At 52.9% G+C, this 18,728-nt stretch overlaps 1 protein-coding gene across 4 annotated transcripts; it reads left to right on the forward strand.

Moving 5' to 3' along the window:
• Positions 1-182: 182 nt before the first annotated feature.
• On the forward strand, positions 183-18,728 carry ITGA10 (integrin subunit alpha 10; the record flags this gene model as incomplete). 4 transcript variants are annotated; one of them, XM_079761715.1, is made up of 30 exons in its annotated part: positions 183-243; positions 1,865-1,976; positions 2,209-2,318; positions 2,530-2,621; positions 2,827-2,941; positions 4,473-4,600; positions 5,036-5,184; positions 6,038-6,188; positions 6,463-6,628; positions 6,709-6,782; positions 7,024-7,171; positions 7,358-7,506; positions 7,714-7,857; positions 7,973-8,176; positions 9,419-9,549; positions 10,477-10,643; positions 10,728-10,870; positions 11,686-11,799; positions 11,997-12,082; positions 12,238-12,376; positions 12,739-12,831; positions 12,985-13,061; positions 13,223-13,312; positions 13,730-13,814; positions 13,966-14,079; positions 14,306-14,386; positions 14,526-14,639; positions 16,624-16,719; positions 17,014-17,127; positions 17,414-18,728. In XM_079761715.1, 30 exons carry the CDS (start codon positions 183-185, stop codon positions 17,477-17,479), a joined length of 3,513 nt encoding a protein of 1,170 aa, XP_079617841.1. In that variant the 3' UTR covers positions 17,480-18,728. The 4 variants fall into 4 exon arrangements, with proteins under 4 accessions (XP_079617841.1, XP_079617842.1, XP_079617844.1 ...); XM_079761716.1 differs by having other exon boundaries at positions 183-234; XM_079761718.1 differs by lacking the exons at positions 1,865-1,976; positions 2,209-2,318; positions 2,530-2,621; positions 2,827-2,941 and having other exon boundaries at positions 183-234.

Consider the following 18,728-nt stretch of genomic DNA (forward strand, 5'->3'; position numbering starts at 1 on the left):
TCACTCAGTCCTGTCCTCTGTCTGGGGCTCCCCACAGGTCCCCACCATCACTCCTCCCATTCCTTCCAACTTTATTTTTAGCTGGCAGTGGGAGGGGGCAGGATGGGAGGGAAACTAACGAAAACAGAAAGGGAGAGGGACAGAGGCACAGAGGACTTCTCCCGCGGCCAGAACAGCCAGGCATGGAGCTGCCTCTCACCCCTCACCTGTTCTTGTCCCTGATGGTCCTGACAGGTGAGGGAGGTTAACTTCTTGGTTTCTGATGGGAAATGAGGATAGTGGATTGTTGGGCGTTGGGACTCCAGGGTTAAAATTATTTGGGAGTTAGGGTGAAAGATTAATGCTGAGTCTCCATTGCTAGTGTGTCTGTATGTCTGTGTGTGTGCGCGCGTGTGTGTTTGCACGTTTGTATTCTTATGCCCACAGCATATGACCGCTTAAGTATTGAGATTGTCAGAGCCTGTGTAAGATTTGTGATCCAATTATCTAAAACCTGTGTCCTAAGTTCTGGAGAAGTTAGGGGACCACAAAGAAACAGGATGTGACCTTCCACGTGGCCACTCTGATTTCTGTTCCTCCCTCCCTTCCCCTCCAGACCCTTGGTGGTCTCTGGCGCCTGAGGCATAGCTGACTAACCGTGTAGTCAGAACCCTGGGTTTATCTAACCAATGAGCTACAGTTCCTAGTCATACAGCCCTGGCATTTTCCTGGGTGCAAAAAGGTTCACATACAAAACACCTTTTTGAAAATGAGCATGGTTTGAGGTAGAGCTATCGCCATTGGCGGGAGTGGGGTGGTCTAAGAGGGGGGGTGGCTTGAAAGGAAGGAGCAAGAACCTTGGGAGAGACCAGAAGCTGGAATTTTTCCTTACCAGTGCCCTGTAATCTTCGTTTCCTAAAATACCAGCTCTGATTTTAAAGGGGTGGGAGGGAAGAATCAGCCAGAACATGATGGGAGGTGGGGGGTGGCATCTTTAGAGTGGGTCGACAGCTAAGGAAGAAATGCGGAGGGCAGTGAGGAGGGTGGGTACATTTAGAAAGGAAGCTGGTGGTTGTGGGAAACTTTAGGGCGAAGGGACCCTTGCTAGGATGAATGGCAAACCATGTGTGTGGGCAGGCGAGGGGCCCCACCCAGTTAATTGCCACTGAGGTTTTCAGGGCTGGGATCACCCAGAGACCTAGACGTTGGAGAACGAGAGTGAGCGTGTAACAATGACACTGGGAGTCAAGAGGGAAATAGGAGAGACCCAGGCATTCAGTGTTCCTTCGTCTCCTGTTCCCCCCATGGTCCTGGTTTTGGGGAGAATTTGAAAGGCATGGTTGTTCTGGGGCTACAGACCGTCTCTCTCCCTCTTTTAACCCTCAGCTTGGGGAGGAGGATGTGTAGGAGGAATGATGTGGAAAAGAAGAACTTGACCCAGGCTTGTCTGTAAATTAGATTTCAGGGGTTGGATGGAAATACAGCTGTGCACTAGCATGGCAGAGGGCCACAGGTTAGGCAGCTGGACACAGATACAGGAAGGAGATCATCCTTGCCTGGAGCTCTGAGTCCATGACATTGACAGAGGCCAGGCAGCTAATGAGTAACCAGAGGCCGATGCACAAAATTCGTGCAAGAGTAGGTCTTCCTTCCCCCGGCTGCCGGCACCGTCATCGGCTTCCCTCTGGCACCCAGGACCTGGGCTTCCCTTGCAGCCCCGGCTTCATCCGAAGGTCGTCCTGTCTAATTAGCATATTACGCTTTTCTTATTATAGATCAGCAGAGAAATAGACGTATAGCAAAACATGTCCTTCACAGCCTCTCTCTGGGCATTCCCTAGCCTCTCTGCCTGCTGCCTGCTAACCTTATGATCCCGCCCCCCCAGGTCTCTGCTCCCCCTTCAACCTGGATGTGCATCACCCACGTCTATTCCCAGGGCCACCTGAGGCTGAATTTGGATACAGTGTCTTACAACATGTTGGGGGTGGACAGCGATGGTGAGGAGGAAGCCAGCGGGGCATGAGACGGGGGGCTGTGATGGAGCCGTAAAGGGGGCGAGGCAGATGGGAGTCTAAAGGAATCGGGTCTGTGGAAGTGGCTGGCTCTAGATTTGCCAGCCCATTCACTTACCCTCTGGACTATCTCTCCCCCTCTTTTTTTTTTTTTTTTTTGTATGGCCTATCTCAAAGGTCATGGTCACACTGTGCTTATATTCATGCCCTCCCCCAGGATGCTGGTGGGTGCCCCCTGGGATGGGCCTTCAGGTGACCGAAGGGGAGACATTTACCGCTGCCCCGTAGGGAGCTCCCACAATGCCTCATGTGCCAAGGGCCACTTGGGTAAGATGCCTCACTCTTCTACTCCTAACCCCTAACCTTCATACGCTAGTAACTTTGACCCCTTATACCTCACCTTCACCCCCATATCCCACATACTCCCTGTCCCCGACTTGACCCTGATCTCTTCTCAAACTCTTCCAAAATCACCCTGAATTCAAGCACCCCATCTGTGACCCCATGATCTCATTCTCTTCCACCCCCCTCCCACCAGGTGACTACCCACTGGGAAATTCATCTCGTCCTGCTGTGAACATGCACTTGGGGATGTCTCTACTGGAGACAGATGGTGATGGGGGGTTCATGGTGAGCTAAGGAAAGGGTGTGGCTGGGTCTCTGAAGGTTTGTGGCGGAGAAAGAGCAGTATGGTGAGGGAAGCTGGTCTGTGCAGAGGGTCAAGGAGTTAAAAACCCTAGAAAGTAAGGGGGGAAATCTCAGTGCCTCCTCCTAGGCGCATGTTCTGAGGGTGCCTCCCAACCTGGGAGTAACTGTGTCTCCCACCTACCCCCAGGCCTGTGCCCCTCTCTGGTCTCGTGCTTGCGGTTCCTCTGTCTTCAGTTCTGGAATATGTGCCCATGTAGATGCTTCATTCCGGCCCCGGGCAAGCCTGGCACCCACTGCACAGCGTAAGCCAGAAGGAGGGCTGAGGTTCAGTCCTCAGCACGGGGCGCAGGGTGGGAAAAGGGTGGGGTGTCAGGGTCTGATGGGCCTGCATGGCTGTCCTCACTGCTACCTAATGTGTCTGCACAAGCGCCATGCTTCCTAACAGGTTAGAATTCAGACGCAACCAGGGCACTAAGACTCCATGAACTGATCAAAACAACTTCAAAAACTCAACTCTCACTGTATCCCTCCACCCCCTTGGCGACAGCATTTACCTCACCGTTCTCCGATGTGTCATCTATTTTTATGCCTCCATCTCCTTTTGTTTAAAGAGTTCTCCACCCCAATGCCTTTTCTTGTATTCTCCTCTCCTCAAACATCTTCAGTCTTCAGTATCGGCTCAGCGGCTGCCTCCTTTGATTCCCCACCGTCAGTGCTATGTTCCTACCTGGCATTCAATTCTTTTTTCTTTTTTTGGTAATATGTTTATACTAGGGGCCCAGTGCACAAATTCGTGCACCTTGAAAGGAACTGTGGGCCCTGAGGCTGTGGTGGGCACAGGAGCGGGTCTCGGCCCATCCTCCATGCCCCCGCCCGGCCCCTCCCACTGCAACCCCAGCCCCTTGTCTGCCAGCAGCCTTGCTCCCACTGCTGCTCTCCCACGCACTGAGCACTGGCCCCGCTCGCACCTGCTGACAGCATGGAGCGATTGAGACCTGCAGTGGGTGCGAGTCGGGCCGGTGCCATCAGCGGGTGTGTGCAGCAGCTGCTGCCCTGATCACCCCTCAGGAGCAGGGGGAGGTGGAGAAGCCCTCAAGGGTGATCGGGGTGGCGCCTGGCACCAGCCGCAGGTGCAAGCAGTGGGCGGGACCGTGGTGCACGGGAGCAAAGAATTTTCAGTAATCACCAGAGGCTTGCCCCGATGACAACGACCAGCACCCTGCCTTGGTCTGGTGCCCCCACTCACCTGCTCCACCATCCCGCCATGGCCAACGCCCACCATGTTCCGCACGCGCCCCCTGGTGGTCAGCGCACGCCATAGCGACCGGTTTTTCGGTTGTTCAGTTGTTTCACTGTTCAATCTATTTGCATATTAGGGTTTTATATAGAGAGATTGATTTCAGAGAGAGTAAGGGAGAGGGAGAGATAGAAATATCAATGATGAGAGAAAATCATCATGGCCACCTCCTGCATGCACGTGGGGATCGAGCCCATAACCGGGGCATGTGCCCTGACTGGAAATCAAACTGAACCATGACCTCTTGGTTCATGAGTCAATGTTCATCCACTGAGCCACACTGGCCAGCCTTGTTTTTTTTTTTTTTTTTTTTTTTTTTTTTTTTTTTTTTTTTTTTTAGCATATTGCATGTATGCCCATCTCTCCTTTTACTCATTTCTACATTTACCCAGGGCCTGACATACTACCTTCCTTGCATGACAGAAGTGCCTAATAAATGTTTAAATTGAATGTGCCCCTATGACCTCTTCCCTTGTTGCCCTCATGCCCAATATCCTGTATCCCTCTGCTCTCCATCACCACACCCCTCCTCCTAGGCTGCCCCACATACATGGATGTTGTCATCGTCTTGGATGGCTCCAACAGCATCTACCCCTGGTCTGAAGTTCAGACTTTCCTACGAAGACTGGTGGGAAGACTGTTCATTGACCCAGAGCAGATACAGGTAAGAGAGGTCAATAAGGATGGGCTTGGAGGGGAGAGACAGGGAGAGAGGTGATAAATGTAGATAGTGTCTTCAGGAGTATCCAGGCGCTCACCTTCCCTCCCTTACACACTTCCTTCTCCCTCCCCACTTTCATACACACATTTCAAATAAAAAATATATATTTTATTGATTTCAGAGAGGAAGGGAGAGGAAAAGAGAGGTAGAAACATCAATGATGAAATAGAATCATTAATTGACTGTCTCCTGCACAGATATTTGTCACTGATGGATGGAGGTACCCCCCCCCCCCCACTGGGGATGGAGCCCACAACCCGGGCAAGAGCCCTGACCAGGAATCAAACCATGACCTCCTGATTCATAGGTGGACACTCAACCACTGAGCCACAACAGTTGGGCTACACACATTCACTTGACTGTGCCCTTTATTCTCAGGTGGGGCTGGTACAGTATGGTGAGAGCCCTGTACACGAGTGGTCCCTGGGAGATTTCCGAACCAAGGAAGAAGTGGTGAGAGCAGCAAGGAACCTGAGTCGGCGGGAGGGACGAGAAACAAAGACTGCCCAAGCAATAATGGTGGCCTGGTGAGGCACTGGGAAGGGGAGTGTGGGAGCAGAGTGAGGAGGGCCTAGACGGGTTAGGGGAGGTTTGGAGTGCAGTGTGTACATCCCAGGATGCCTTGCATGCTTATCTTTATGTGAACACTAATGGTGGGTGGGGGAAAAAGAAGTTGACTGTCAGTGCACTCCCTCTCGTCACATTTCTACAAAATATCTGTCCGTATCGCTCCCTGTTTCTGCTTTGTTGACCTCTGCACACAGAACTCTCTCTCTCCATCCTGTCACTCCCACTTTGGTCTTGACCCTCAGGTTCTCTATCACTCATGTCCCGCTCACTTTCCAAACACGATTCACACTCCTTCTGGGAAGACTAGCCTGACCTGACCATTCTTCTTTAGTCTACATTCCCTTAATACCTGTCCTCCCAGATGCACTCTTTGCTAAATTAACGTAGGAATGAATGAATTTTATACTTATTGTTCTGGCTGGGTAGCTCAGTTGGTTAGAGCATCAACCCAATACACCAAGGTTGTGGGTTCGATCTCCAGTCAGGGCACATACAAGAATCAACCAATAATATATGCAGAAATACATAGAACAGCAAAAATCTTTCTCTCTTTCCCTCTCTCTCAAATCCATTTGAAAATAAATAAAGGAATTTTATATTGATTTGCATTGATGATATGCTAATCTATATGTTCTATGATATTCAAGCATTTGAGCTCTTCCTGTGTGTCAATCTGCATGCTAGACACTGCGGGGGAGATGGTCTAAAAGGCAAGATGCTGGACCTCAGTGAACTGGTGACGCTGGTGTGTGTGTGTGTGTGTGTGTGTGTGTGTACGTCTGATCACACCTCCTTTCTCTCTCTTCTCAGCACAGAAGGATTCAGTCAGTCCCGTGGGGGCCGCCCAGAGGCTGCCAGGCTGCTGGTGGTTGTCACTGATGGAGAATCACATGACGGAGAGGAGCTTCCCTCAGCACTGAAGGCCTGTGAGGCTGGACGAGTGACCCGCTACGGCATTGCCGTGAGACTCCGCTCTGGGCCTGGAAGGATGGGGTCGGGTGGGGATGGTGACATCAGGACGAGTGACCCGCTACGGCATTGCCGTGAGACTCCGCTCTGGGCCTGGAAGGATGGGGTGGGGTGGGGATGGTGACATCAGGACTGGGACTTGAGAAAAACCACTTCCCAGACCCCAGCCAGCTTCCCCTCGCTTCACTTTGGTCGGCTGTGTTCCGTACCGGCTCTGATACCCCAATCCACACAGCCCACAGACCCACTCTGCGCTCTGACCCCAGGTCCTTGGCCACTACCTCCGGCGGCAGCGAGACCCCAGCTCTTTCGTGCGGGAAATCAGAGCCATCGCCAGCGACCCAGACGAGAGATTCTTTTTCAACGTCACCGATGAAGCCGCGCTGACCGACATTGTGGACGCGCTGGGAGACCGGATTTTTGGCCTTGAGGGTAAGGATTCCCCTTGAAGAAATGAAGGGGGGAAAGGGGGTTCTGGAGTATGGGTGCCTCAATATTGTCTCATGCCCAAGGGTCCCATGGAGAAAACGAAAGCTCCTTTGGTCTGGAAATGTCTCAGATCGGTTTCTCTGCTCATCGGCTGAAGGTTGGCCAGCCTGACCCCTCCATGCATGACCCCTCCCGACCTCTGACTCCTTCCAGCCTCTGAGTCCCACCCTTCAGCCCCAGGGTTCTTCTATGTTCCTCCTTTAACCGGCGTCCATTCTGACGGCTCCGGCTTTCACACTGACCCTGGCCTGTGCTCAGGGGCCCCTCCCTCCCGGAGAGCTTTGCTCTGACTCCCCGCTGCCTTCCTTCGCGGTGACCCTGTCTGTTCTGCCCCACAGGATGGGATTCTCTTTGGGATGGTGGGGGCCTATGACTGGGGGGGCTCCGTGTTATTATGGCTTAAAGAAGGTCACCACCTTTCCCCCTCACGGACGGCCCTGGAAGATGAGTTCCCCCCTGCACTGCAGAACCATGCGGCCTACCTGGGTGAGCAGCAGGGGTTTGCAGAGGCCTGGGGGGGTGGGGGGGGACGCGTCCCGGTGTGGGGGAGGAGGCACTGCCTCTGCACTGACCTCTGCTCCTCTCCTTGGGACCCTCCTAGGCCTTAGGGATCCCGCCCATTCTCACCCCATCTTCTTTTCCTTCCGCCCCCGATTCCGTGCCCACTTGCAGGTTACTCTGTTTCCTCCATGCTTTTGCGCGGTGGACAACGCCTGTTTCTCTCAGGGGCTCCTCGGTTTAGACATCGGGGAAAGGTCATCGCCTTCCAGCTTAAGAAAGATGGGGCTGTGAGGGTCGCCCAGAGCCTCCAGGGGGAGCAGGTAGGGCATCTACGGGGAATCAGCCTGTAGGGAGACAGTGAGGGGCGGGAGAGGGGCCTGAGAAGTCTGTGCTGAATTCTGCTTGGCAGCGTCTGCCAGGGCCGTGAGGACCAGAGCGGCAGGTGGGGGGGGGGGTTCCCACTTGCTCACAATCACCTTCCTTTTTCTGTGGGTTCACCACTCCCCTCACTCCCCCCCACTCCCCAGATTGGCTCATACTTTGGCAGTGAGCTCTGCCCATTGGATACAGATGGCGATGGAACAACTGATGTCTTACTTGTGGCTGCCCCCATGTTTCTGGGACCCCAGAACAAGGAGACAGGACGTGTGTATGTGTACCTGGTGGGTCAGGTGAGACTTGCTTGCCGGTGAAGAAGGAGGGAGAAGGGAAGGCACATGTATTTGAGGGCTGGCTGAGAGGTTGGGACAATCAGATCGACACCCCTCTTCTCCTCGCCTCCACCAGCAGTCCCTGCTCACACTCCAGGGAACACTTCATCCGGAACCTCCCCAGGATGCTCGGCTCGGGTTTGCCATGGCTGCCCTTCCTGACCTGAACCATGACGGCTTTGCTGACGTGGCGGTGGGGGCGCCGCTGGAGGATGGGCACCGTGGAGCGCTGTACCTCTACCACGGGACTCGGAGTGGAGTCAGGCCCCGCCCTGCCCAGGTCAGGAGTGCCAAGTGAAGCAGGGGCATGTGGGAGCAAGGGAAATGGGGACGTGGTCTCTGCTTATCAGTGCTCCCCTGGGCTTGGGACCCAAACTGAACAAATGCTTTTTCATTAGTACAGTAGCCCCCCTCCCCCACAGGGATATGCTCCGAGACCTCCAGAGGATGCCCGAAACTGCAGATAGCACCAGACTGTACATATACTGTGTTACAGGCCTGTTCCTATACATACATACCTGTAATTACATGTAATTTATAAATTACGCACAGTAAGAGATTAACAACAATGAAACAGAACAATTATAACAATCCTTTATAATAAAGAGGTAATATGCAAATTGACTGTCACACCCTTACAAGATGGCTGCCTACAACCAGGCCAGCAGGGGGGTTGGTGAGGGACAACGAAACGACTGAACAAGCAGGCTGTGTGGGGCAACCAGGCTGGCAGGGGGGTTAGTGAGAGACAACCAAATGACTGAACAGCAGGCTGCATGGAGCGACCAGGCCAGCAGGGGGGGGGGGGGCAGTAAGGGGTGACCAGGCCAGCAGAGGGGGCAGTTAGGGGCGACCAGGCAGGCAGGCAGGTGAGTGATTAGGAGCCAGCAGTCCAGGATTGTGAGAGGGATGTCCGACTGCCGGTTTAGGCCCGATCCCAGCCTAAACCGGCAGTCAGACATCCCCCAAGGGGTCCTGGATTGGAGAGGGTGCAGGCTGGGCTGAGGGGACCCCCCCCCCCATGCATGAATTTCATGCCCCGGGCCTATAGTATGCTATAATAAAACTCATATGAATGTGGCATTATTAAATAAAATAAGGGTTACTTGAACAAAGCAGTGCGATTCCTTCAAGTTGATCTGATAGCTAAGACGGCTACTAAGTGACTCACAGTGGGTAGCATAGTCAGTGTGGCTCCATTGGACAAAGGGATGACTCACACCCCAGGCGGGACAGCGTGGGGAAGCTTAAGAGTCTGTCCCAGAATGGCACACAGTTTAAAACTTAGGAATCATTTATTTCTGGAATTTTTTATTAAATATTAACAGCAGAAAGTGAAACCGTGGATAAGGGGGACTACTGTGGTAAAAATGGTGAGGTGGAGGGGCATACAGGTTGCTATACGAGGGAATCCTGAACACAGGCAAGTTTCTCTTGTTCTGATGAGAGAATTAGGAGCCAGGTGGGAGTCCTGGAAACCAGGTGTGGGAGTCCCTGCTCAAACATCCCCTCTTCCCCTCAGCGGATTGCTGCTATCTCCATGCCACAGGCCCTCAGCTACTTTGGCCGAAGTGTAGATGGCCGGTTAGATCTGGATGGAGATGACCTGGTGGATGTGGCTGTGGGTGCCCAAGGGGCGGCCATTCTGCTCAGGTGAGTGGTCCCATTTCAGTAAAGTGGACAGCTCAGCATGGCTGTTCAAAGCAAGGGATTTGGAGTCACAGGCTTAGATTTAGATTTCTTAGTCAACTTACTCTGGGCCTCCATTTCCTAGTTTTTAAAATGGGAACAATCCTACCTAATAGGCTTATTGTGAGGATTAAATGAGGTAATCCATGTAAAGATCTTAACACAGTGCCTAGCACATAGCAAGTACTTCTTAAATGTTAGCTGTGATCACCCGGCCAGCATGGCTCAGTGGTTGAGCGTTGACCTATGAACCAGAAGGTCACAGTTGGATTCCTGGTCAGGGTATATCCCCGAGTTGTAGATTCGATCCTCAGTGGAGGGCATGCAGGAGGCAGCCAGTCAGTGATTCTCTCTCATCATTGATGTTTCTGTCTCTCTCTCCCCCTTCCTCTCTGAAATCAATAAAAAGATATATGTTTTAATATATATATGAACATATATATATATATATATTTATTTATTTATTTATTTATTTAAAATGTTAGCTATTATCAGCCCAAACCGGTTTGGCTCAGTGGATAGAGCGTCGGTCTGCGGACTAGAAGGTCCCAGGTTCGATTCCGGTCAAGGGCATGTACATTGGTTGCGGGCACATCCCCCGCCCCCGGTGGGGGGTGTGCAGGAGGCAGCTGGTCGATGTCTCTCTCTCTCATCGATGTTTCTAGCTCTCTATCCCTCTCCCTTCCTCTCTGTTTGAAAAATCAATAAAATATATAAAAAAATAAAAATAAAATGTTAGCTATTATCTTACTTCTGTTGGAAGGTTTAGGGGAGGGTGGCCTGTACACCCAGCCCCTCATTCTTTCCTTTGCTCTCAGGAGGCAAACACTGGGAGTGGATTTTCTCAAGGTCTTTCCTCCGACTAGAATTTCTTTCCCACCCTGTGCCTAGCTCCCGGCCCATTGTCCGCCTGGCCCCTTCCTTGGTTGTGAGCCCGCCGGCCATCAGCGTGGTCCAGAGAGACTGCGTGCGGCGAGGCCAGGAGGCGGCCTGCCTCTCTGCGGTCCTTTGCTTCCGAGTGACCTCCCGCACGCCTGGCCGCTGGGATCGCCGGCTCCGTGAGTGCATCCCGGCACCTCTCGCCCCCGTGCCTGCCTCGGCCCCTGGACCCTCTTGACCCTCACTCTCGCCTGCCCCTGCAGACTTGCAGTTCACAGCATCACTGGATGAGTGGACGGCGGGAGCCCGGGCGGCTTTTGACGGCGCTGGCCAGAGGCTGGCCCCTCGGCGGCTCCGGCTCACTGTGGGCAACGTCACTTGTGAGCAGCTGCACTTCCACGTGCTGGTGAGGAGGGGCAGGACCTGCTCTGCCTCAGGGCCTGGGAGTGAGGGGAAGGCTGGCTCAGAGGAGGAATTCCAGCAATTCAGACTTTGGAGTTGGGCTGATCTGGGTTTGAATTCTAACTGCCGTTTACCGTCTGTGCAGTCTGGAAAGCGGGTTTCCTTGCCTGCAAAGCGGGGGGTGGGTGGAGATGATGATAATAACTGCATCACAGGAGTTGTATTTGAAGCAAATGTGGCCCCGGCCGGGCAGCTCAGTTGGTTAGAGCCGTGGTCGGCAAACTGCGGCTCGCAAGCCACGTGCGGCTCTTTGGCCCCTTGAGTGTGGCTCTTCCACAAAATACCACGTGTGGGCGTGCACGTAAAGTGTGAGTGAAACTTCGTGGCCCATGCGCAGAAGTCGGTTTTCGGCCTGGGCGAGTCTATTTTGAAGAAGTGGCGTTAGAGCACTCAAGGGGCCGAAGAGCCGCATGGGGCTCGCGAGCCGCGGTTTGCCGACCACTGGGTTAGAGCATCGTCCCATGTGCCAAGGTTGCGGGTTTGTTCCCCGATCAGGGCACATACAGGAATCAACCAATGAATGCATGAATGCGTGGAACAATAAATTGATGTTTTTCCTCTCTCCTTCTATCTCTCAAATCAATCAGGAAATAATTTTTTTTAAGAAAGAAGTAAATGTGATAGAATTGCTAAAACCTTCGGGACAGTGCCCAACACAGACAGTGCTCAGTACATGATCACTGGAATGACTGCATCCTGCAGAGCCTGGGTTGTCCCCTAACCCTGGCTCCCCCTGACCTTGCCTCTGGTTTCCCTCAGGATACCTCAGACTACCTCCGGCCGGTGGCCTTGACTGTGACCTTTGCTTTGGACAACACCACAAAGCCAGGCCCTGTGCTGGATGAGGGCTCACCCACCTCTATACGAAAGCTGGTGAGCAGTTCCACGCCCTGCCCTGTCCTGGGCCCCAACACTGCCCTGCTCCGTGAATTCAAGAGAAAGAAGGGGAGGGGGGAGATGAGATCACAGTGGATCTGACCTGGGCACCCCCTCTTCTCTCTTCACCTTCCTCCCAATGCCATTCCTTTCTCCTTGCCTTTTCTCAGCCCTGGGCCCCCCCTCTCCTCTAGGTGCCCTTCTCAAAGGACTGTGGCCAAGACAATGAATGTGTCACAGACCTGGCGCTCCGAGCGAATATGGACATCAGAGGCTCCAGGTGGGATGGACAGGAACTGGCCAAACCAGGGTGACCTGAGCCAGGCTGGGAGGGCCTAGAAGGGAGCTGGAGGGCGGCTCTTTGCCCAGCGAAACACAAGTGAGGCGTTTGGCATTCCTTCAGCTCCTGAGTTCTGCCTTGTGCACCGCTCCTAGGAAGGACCCGTTCGTGGTTCAGGGTCGGCGGAAAGTGCTGGTGACAGCCACCCTGGAGAACAGGAAGGAGAATGCCTACAACACCAGCCTGAGCCTCAGCTTCTCTAGAAACCTCCACCTGGCCAGTTTCACTCCTCAGGTGTCCGGGGGAGGGGTTTGGGGAGGAGGCGGAGAAGAAGGAGGGAGAAGAGTGGGTATTGTCCTCAGCTGCGAGGGACTCTAGAGAAAGGCTCAGGCAGGGGTCCTCAAACTTCTTAAACAGGGGGCCAGTTCACTGCCCCTCAGACCGTTGGAGGGCCGGACTATAGTTTAAAAAAAAACTATGAACAAATTCCTATGCACACTGCACGTATCTTATTTTGAAGTAAAAAAAAAACAAAACGGCAAAAACACCCGCATGTGGCCCGCGGGCCGTAGTGTGAGGACGCCTGGTTTAGGGGGTGCGGGCAGGAGAGCAGTCGCAGCCCCAGCTCTGCTCCACCCCCGCGTCTCTGCTCTCAGGGGGACAGGTCGGTGAAGGTGGAGTGTGCCGCGCCTTCCCCTCACGCCCGGCTCTGCGGTGTGGGACATCCTGTCTTTCAGACCGGAGCCAAGGTAAGTGGGGCCCAGGATGAGAAAGGGGCGCTGAGAGAGCAGGGGCTGGACTGGGTGGGGCCTGGGGGCTTGGAAAGGAGGCACAGGGTGCCTGCTCCTCTGTAGTTGCCCCGTGACTAGGAATCTACCGTGACCCATGTCTCCTGCCTCCAGGTGACCTTTCTGCTCGAGTTTGAGTTTAGCTGCTCCTCCCTCCTGAGCCAGGTCCTTGTGAGGCTGAGTGCCACCAGGTGAGAGCACAGGGAACCGCCCCCCCCCCTCGCCGCCCCCTCCTAGTGGGTCTGGGTGGTTGGGGTGGAATGTGTGTTGGAGGAGGGGGATAAATAGCCTTGACCCCTCTCCTCCTGAGCCGGTATCAGACAGGATGCCAGCCTCTCCCCTTGCCCTACAGCAATAGCCTGGAGAGAAATGGGACCCTTCACGATAACACAGCCCAGACCTCAGCCTACATCCAGTATGAACCTCACCTTCTCTTCTCTAGGTACGGCTTGGTCCCCTCTGGGACCCCCCACCCCGTTCTGACCTCAGACTCAGAGTCTTTATGTCTCCACCTCTCCCTTCACGTGCTTCAGTGTTCCCCAAAGCCCAAACCCTGGGGGCTGCTCCATCGTTTCGCCCCCAATCCCACTCATGCAAAATCTTCTCTTTTAAGCATCTTACTTTCTTCCTGGGTAGGGGGCTTTGCTGGGCCTGGGGATTGGAGCGAAGGTGGGGGGATATGGGATGTGGCCATAAACATTGTTAGTCTGCCGTGTCTCATGTCTATCTTCTCTATGTACCCCCACCTCTTTATTCATGTGCTGGCTCGGCCTTCCCTGACTCCATATATGTATTGACCATGTGCCTGTGTCTGTGTCATGGCTATGGCCACGTCCTTCCTGACCTGGTGTCCACGCAGTGAGTCCACTATGCACCGCTATGAGGTTCATCCATACGGGACCCTCCCAGTGGGTCCTGGCCCTGAATTTAAAACCACTCTTAGGGTGAGAAGCTGGAGGGCCTTGGAATGAGCAGGGGAAGGGGGAGGCGTCCGGGGGAAAAGCCTCTCTTAGATGTCAACGGGATCAAGGATAAAGAGGAGCAGATGACGAAGGATCTGTCTCCTGCCTCTTCCGTTTTCAATTCTCCTCTCAGGTTCAGAACCTTGGCTGCTATGTGGTCAGTGGCCTCGTCATCTCCGCTTTCCTTCCAGCCGTGGCCCATGGGGGCAATTACTTCCTGTCACTGTCTCAAGTCATCACTCACAATGTGAGTCTGGGCTCGGGGGCACGTGGAGCCCTCCGCCTGGATCTGGTGGACTCACCAGCCCCTTATCTACTGGGTCACTGCCCTCAGGGCTCCTACCCCTGGGGGACCTTCCCTTCCGGATGTGGCTTCTTGGAGAAGAAAGGAAGGGATTGCCCCACTGTAAGAGTGTATGAAGTGGCCGGCCTCTCACCATCAAGCGCGTCCCTCAAGTTCCCTCTTTCCCCAGGCGAGCTGCGCAGTGCAGAACCTGACTGAGCCCCCAGGGCCCCAGGCGCACCCAGAGGAGCTTCGGCACACCGGCAGGCTGGTACGCGTCCCAAGGAGGGAGCAGTGGGTCCAGAGTGGGAACAGTGGGGTTTGGAGCCTTAGGGTTGGGGGCAGAGCCTGGAGCGGGAAGTGGGAGGTCTTCCCACCGGGCCCTGATCTGTCTCTCTCTCTCGTGACAGAATGGGAGCAACACTCGGTGTCAGGTCGTGCGCTGCCGCCTTGGGCGGCTGGCTAAGGGGGCCGAGGCCTCTGTCGGACTGCTGAGACTGGTTCACAACGAGTTCTTCCGGAGGGTAAGCCTTTATTCCTACTACTCTTCCCTTCTGTGCCAACCTGGAACCTGAGCCAGGCTTTGGAAGTAAACAGACCCGTGTTCGTGTTCCACTTTGCCTCTTACTAGCTGTTGGATGTTGAGCAAGTTATTTCATCTCGCTAAGCTTCTTTCTTCTCATCTCTAAAGTGGGGGTGATAACACCTCCTTTAAGGGGTTGTTGTAAAGAATAATTGAACAATGAGATGGACTCATGAAAAGCTAGTTATTATCCTCCATTTATCATCCCTTAGTACTATACTAATAATCAACCAACATTGATAGGATACCTAAAATCCAGTCAATTAATAACCCATCAAGTGCCAACTATATAAAAGGTCCTGTACTAGGAGACTCTGAGGGGAATATCCCCAATGTTTAGCACCATGTTTAAATCATTGTAGTGACCTAACACATTTCTGTTAAATAAATGAACAAATAGTAGACTTACATGCAGGATATGTATTATAAAGTACTCAGAAGTAAGATTATATAGTTGAGAGAAATCTAAATTATGAAAGTTCTCTAAAGCTAGGGAGATAAAATGGAACTTAATATGATTGGCAGTTAGGAGTCAGTGTGAATTCCTGAGCAGGGAAATGACATCTTAATTATAACAGCTATTCAGTACTAGGGTTATTTACTGTGCCTCCCCATATGCCATCTGCTTTGAATAACACAACACCCCTGGGATGTAGGCATATGTTTTAAGGGAAGTTAACTCTGACAGACCATTCCTCTCTAAGTCTGGTCCTCTCTTTATCTCTCTTTGGTATCCTCTATTTTAAAAATAATATTTTATTGATTTTAGAGAAAGGGGAAGGGAGAGAGAGAGAGAAACATCGGTGAGAAACATCAACATTGATCAGCTGTCTTCTGCACGCCCCCTACTGGGTATCGAGCCCACAACTGGGTCATGTGCCCTGACTGGGAACCGATTGGTCACTTCTTGGTACATGGGTCAGTGCTCAACTACTGAGCCACACCATCTGGGCTTTGGTATCCTCTTTTTAATTCATTATTCTTTTTAAATTGATTTTAGAGAGGGGGAGAGAGGGAGAGAGAAAAGCATCTATTTGTTGTTTCACTTATTTATGCATTCATTCGTTGATTCTTGTATGTGCCCTGACTGGAGATTAAACCTACAACCTTAGCATAGCGGGATGACACTCTAACCAACTAAGCTGCCTGGCCAGGGCATTCAGCCATTCTTTTAACAAAGATTTATTATGAAACCACTAGGTATTTGGCACTGTGCTAGGTACTAGACACTAGGAACACATAATTAAAGATTTTTTAAAAATATGTTTTTATTGATTTTAGAGAGAGATGAAGGAAGAGGGAGAGGAAGCATGAGAAAGAGAGAGAGAGAAACATTGACCGGATGCCTCCCATACACACCCCAACTGAGTATTGAACCCACAACAACCTGGGCATGTGCCCTGACCAGGAATCGCACCAGCAACCTTTCAGTGCACAGGACAATGCTCAACCAACTTAGCCACACTGGCAGGGCTAGGGACACATAATTAATAAGACAAAGCCCTTGTCCTCAAGGATCTTATAATTAAGTGGTGAAAGACAGAAAAGGAAACAGAATATTATAACCTTATCAGGGGTGGTGGGGTTTAGAAGGAAATACTTTCTGAAATCCCAGAGGAGATGTCTAAACTTCAACCTAAAAGGGGTAGCACTTAGCCAAAGAAAGGGAAGTCGAATGTGTTTCAGGTAGAGCAGACAGCATAACGAAGGACTCTAGCTTTAGAGAATTTTCATAATTTAGATTTCTCTCATTTCTCCGTCTATAACCCTTTTTCTCTTTCCCCATTGGTCTCCAACCTTTACTTCTGGTCTTCAGAGTCCTGAGAGTTGTATCTTCCAGCCTCATCTTTGTCACTGGAGTTCCAATTGCCACACTCCCTGATGATGGCTCACTTTAAATGTCTCCCCATCTACTTGTTCCGCAGGCCAAGTTCAAGTCTCTGACAGTGGTCAGCACCTTCGAGCTGGGAGCTGAGGAGGGCGGTGTGCTACAGCTGACCGAAGCTTCCCGCTGGAGTGAGGTGGGGCTGGAGGCCGAGTGTGAGAGCTGTGGAAACACTGGTTGGATGCCTCCCGTTTGAGGGTGGGGGTGGGGAGAGGACACGTGTGGGCTTTTTTCCGAAGTGTCTTCACCAGGCAGCAATCGAGGAGCCAGAAGTGACAGGCCAGGATGCTAGGGTCCCACTGCCTCCTCGCCTGCCTCAGTTCCATTCCTTCTAGTCTTCTATTTGGAGGCTGGCTTTGCTTGAATGTGGGGTGAGGCTAGCTGGGTGAGAGGGTGCAGGTGAAAGACCACTCTGCCCCCCACCCCCCAGAGCCTCCTGGAGGTGATCCAGACTCGCCCTGTGCTCATCTCCCTGTGGGTCCTCATTGGCAGCGTCCTGGGTGGGCTGTTGCTGCTGGCTCTCCTTGTCTTCTGCCTTTGGAAGGTAAGCACGGCTTTGGCTGGAGCGTGGGCATGGTGCCCACGCGTTGAGGGGTCCTTGATTGGAACAGGGAAAACCGGGTTTGTGCTGGGCAGGCGGCGGGTGTCATGCCCAGCCTCCTTCCCTGAACTCCACAAACATTGGCTGGATTAAACGAAGCCAGATAAAATAAATGTGAGCCTCATGTTTGGAAGCAGAACCAAAGTGAAAACTTCAGATCAGTCTGAGGGCTGTTGGCAAGGTCCCCAGGCCGGCCATTTGACAATAACTCTTATCTCTTCCTGGACAGCTTGGCTTCTTTGCCCGTAAGAAGATCCCCGAGGAAGAAAAAAGAGAAGAGAAACTGGAGCAATGAATGTAGAATATAGAGTCCTAGAAAGCCCTCCCTGGGAGCTTCTCCAAAAGACGTGCAACAGAACGGAGGCTGGGGGCTCCGAGGGGACAAGAACACGCCCCTGGATGGCCTCCCCTCACCTGAACCCTGACTTGACTTTGGAGTCATGAGGAAGCTGCTGGCAAGAGATGAGGTCTTACCTCAGACAAGAAGGGCTGGCACCCAGACTAGGAGCACTCCCACTGTCTGCTTTCCTCCTCATGCTCATGGTTCCACGGCCAACACGGGGGCCTTTTTCTCTAGCCTCAGGAGTCAGGAATTTTTTGCCTAGGTCCCTGCCTCTTTTCAGATTCCCTCTCGGGCCTCCTGCACAGTTTGGGAAGGGGGTGAGGTTGTCTTCCTCTGTCCCCTGCCTCTCATCTTCCTGCTTGCTCCCCGCTCCACGGGAGGGAGCTGACGTTGGCTTGAAAGAAGTAAAGTCAACATCTGCTGCTTCCCTCTGGAGCCTGGTGATTCAGAAAGCCAACTGGGGAGAGTCAACAGGAAAAAAGAGGGAGGAGGAGAAGCCACAAGAGACATTCTGTACAATTCCAAGGAACAGAGAAGCCTTTAGACAGGCAACTGCCATCCCCCTGAAACCTGAGACTTGGCGGTGCACTGGCCCGCCCTCAGGTGCTGGGGAAACGGAGCTGGTCCCGGCCTGCTGGGTATGGGTTTCCCAGCTCCCACCATTCCCTGGGAGCAGAGCCAGGTCCCCGAATCTCTGGAGCCAAGGGCCCCCAGGTGGCTAGAGGTGGAATAGCAGAGCAGCCTGGATACCCCAGGCAGCATTTTCTCCTCGCTCAGGCCTCACAAACTTTTGAGCCGTCTATAAACTGCAGAGAAGGGGAAGGATTGCTGCCTGACGGTGGGAAACCCTTCCGCCTTCCCAGCTCTGGGGAGCAGCAGCCCCGTGGAGTCCGAATGAGTGGGGTCTGCATTGAGGAGGAAGCCAAAGTGAGTGGCAGGAGGCCTCTGAGGAGCAAGCCCTTCCTTGCTCAGCACTGGTTGTTTAGCACAAATAGCTCCTAGGAACATGTTTCTGGGGCAACTCCTCCTTTGCAGGGCTTCTCTGGTGGGATCACGTTGCCAGCCTCTGCCTGATGTTGACTAGAAATTCTCAAGTTCATTTCCATCTCTGGACCCCCCTCACCCCATCCCATTTTTTGGTCATGGCCGGTTAAGAGAAGTTGATTCTCATCAACAACTGGGTAACTTACATTTCTTTGTA

This window comes from Cnephaeus nilssonii, assembly GCF_951640355.1.
Source record: "Cnephaeus nilssonii genome assembly, chromosome: 21".
NCBI classification, from domain to species: Eukaryota; Metazoa; Chordata; class Mammalia; order Chiroptera; family Vespertilionidae; genus Cnephaeus; species Cnephaeus nilssonii.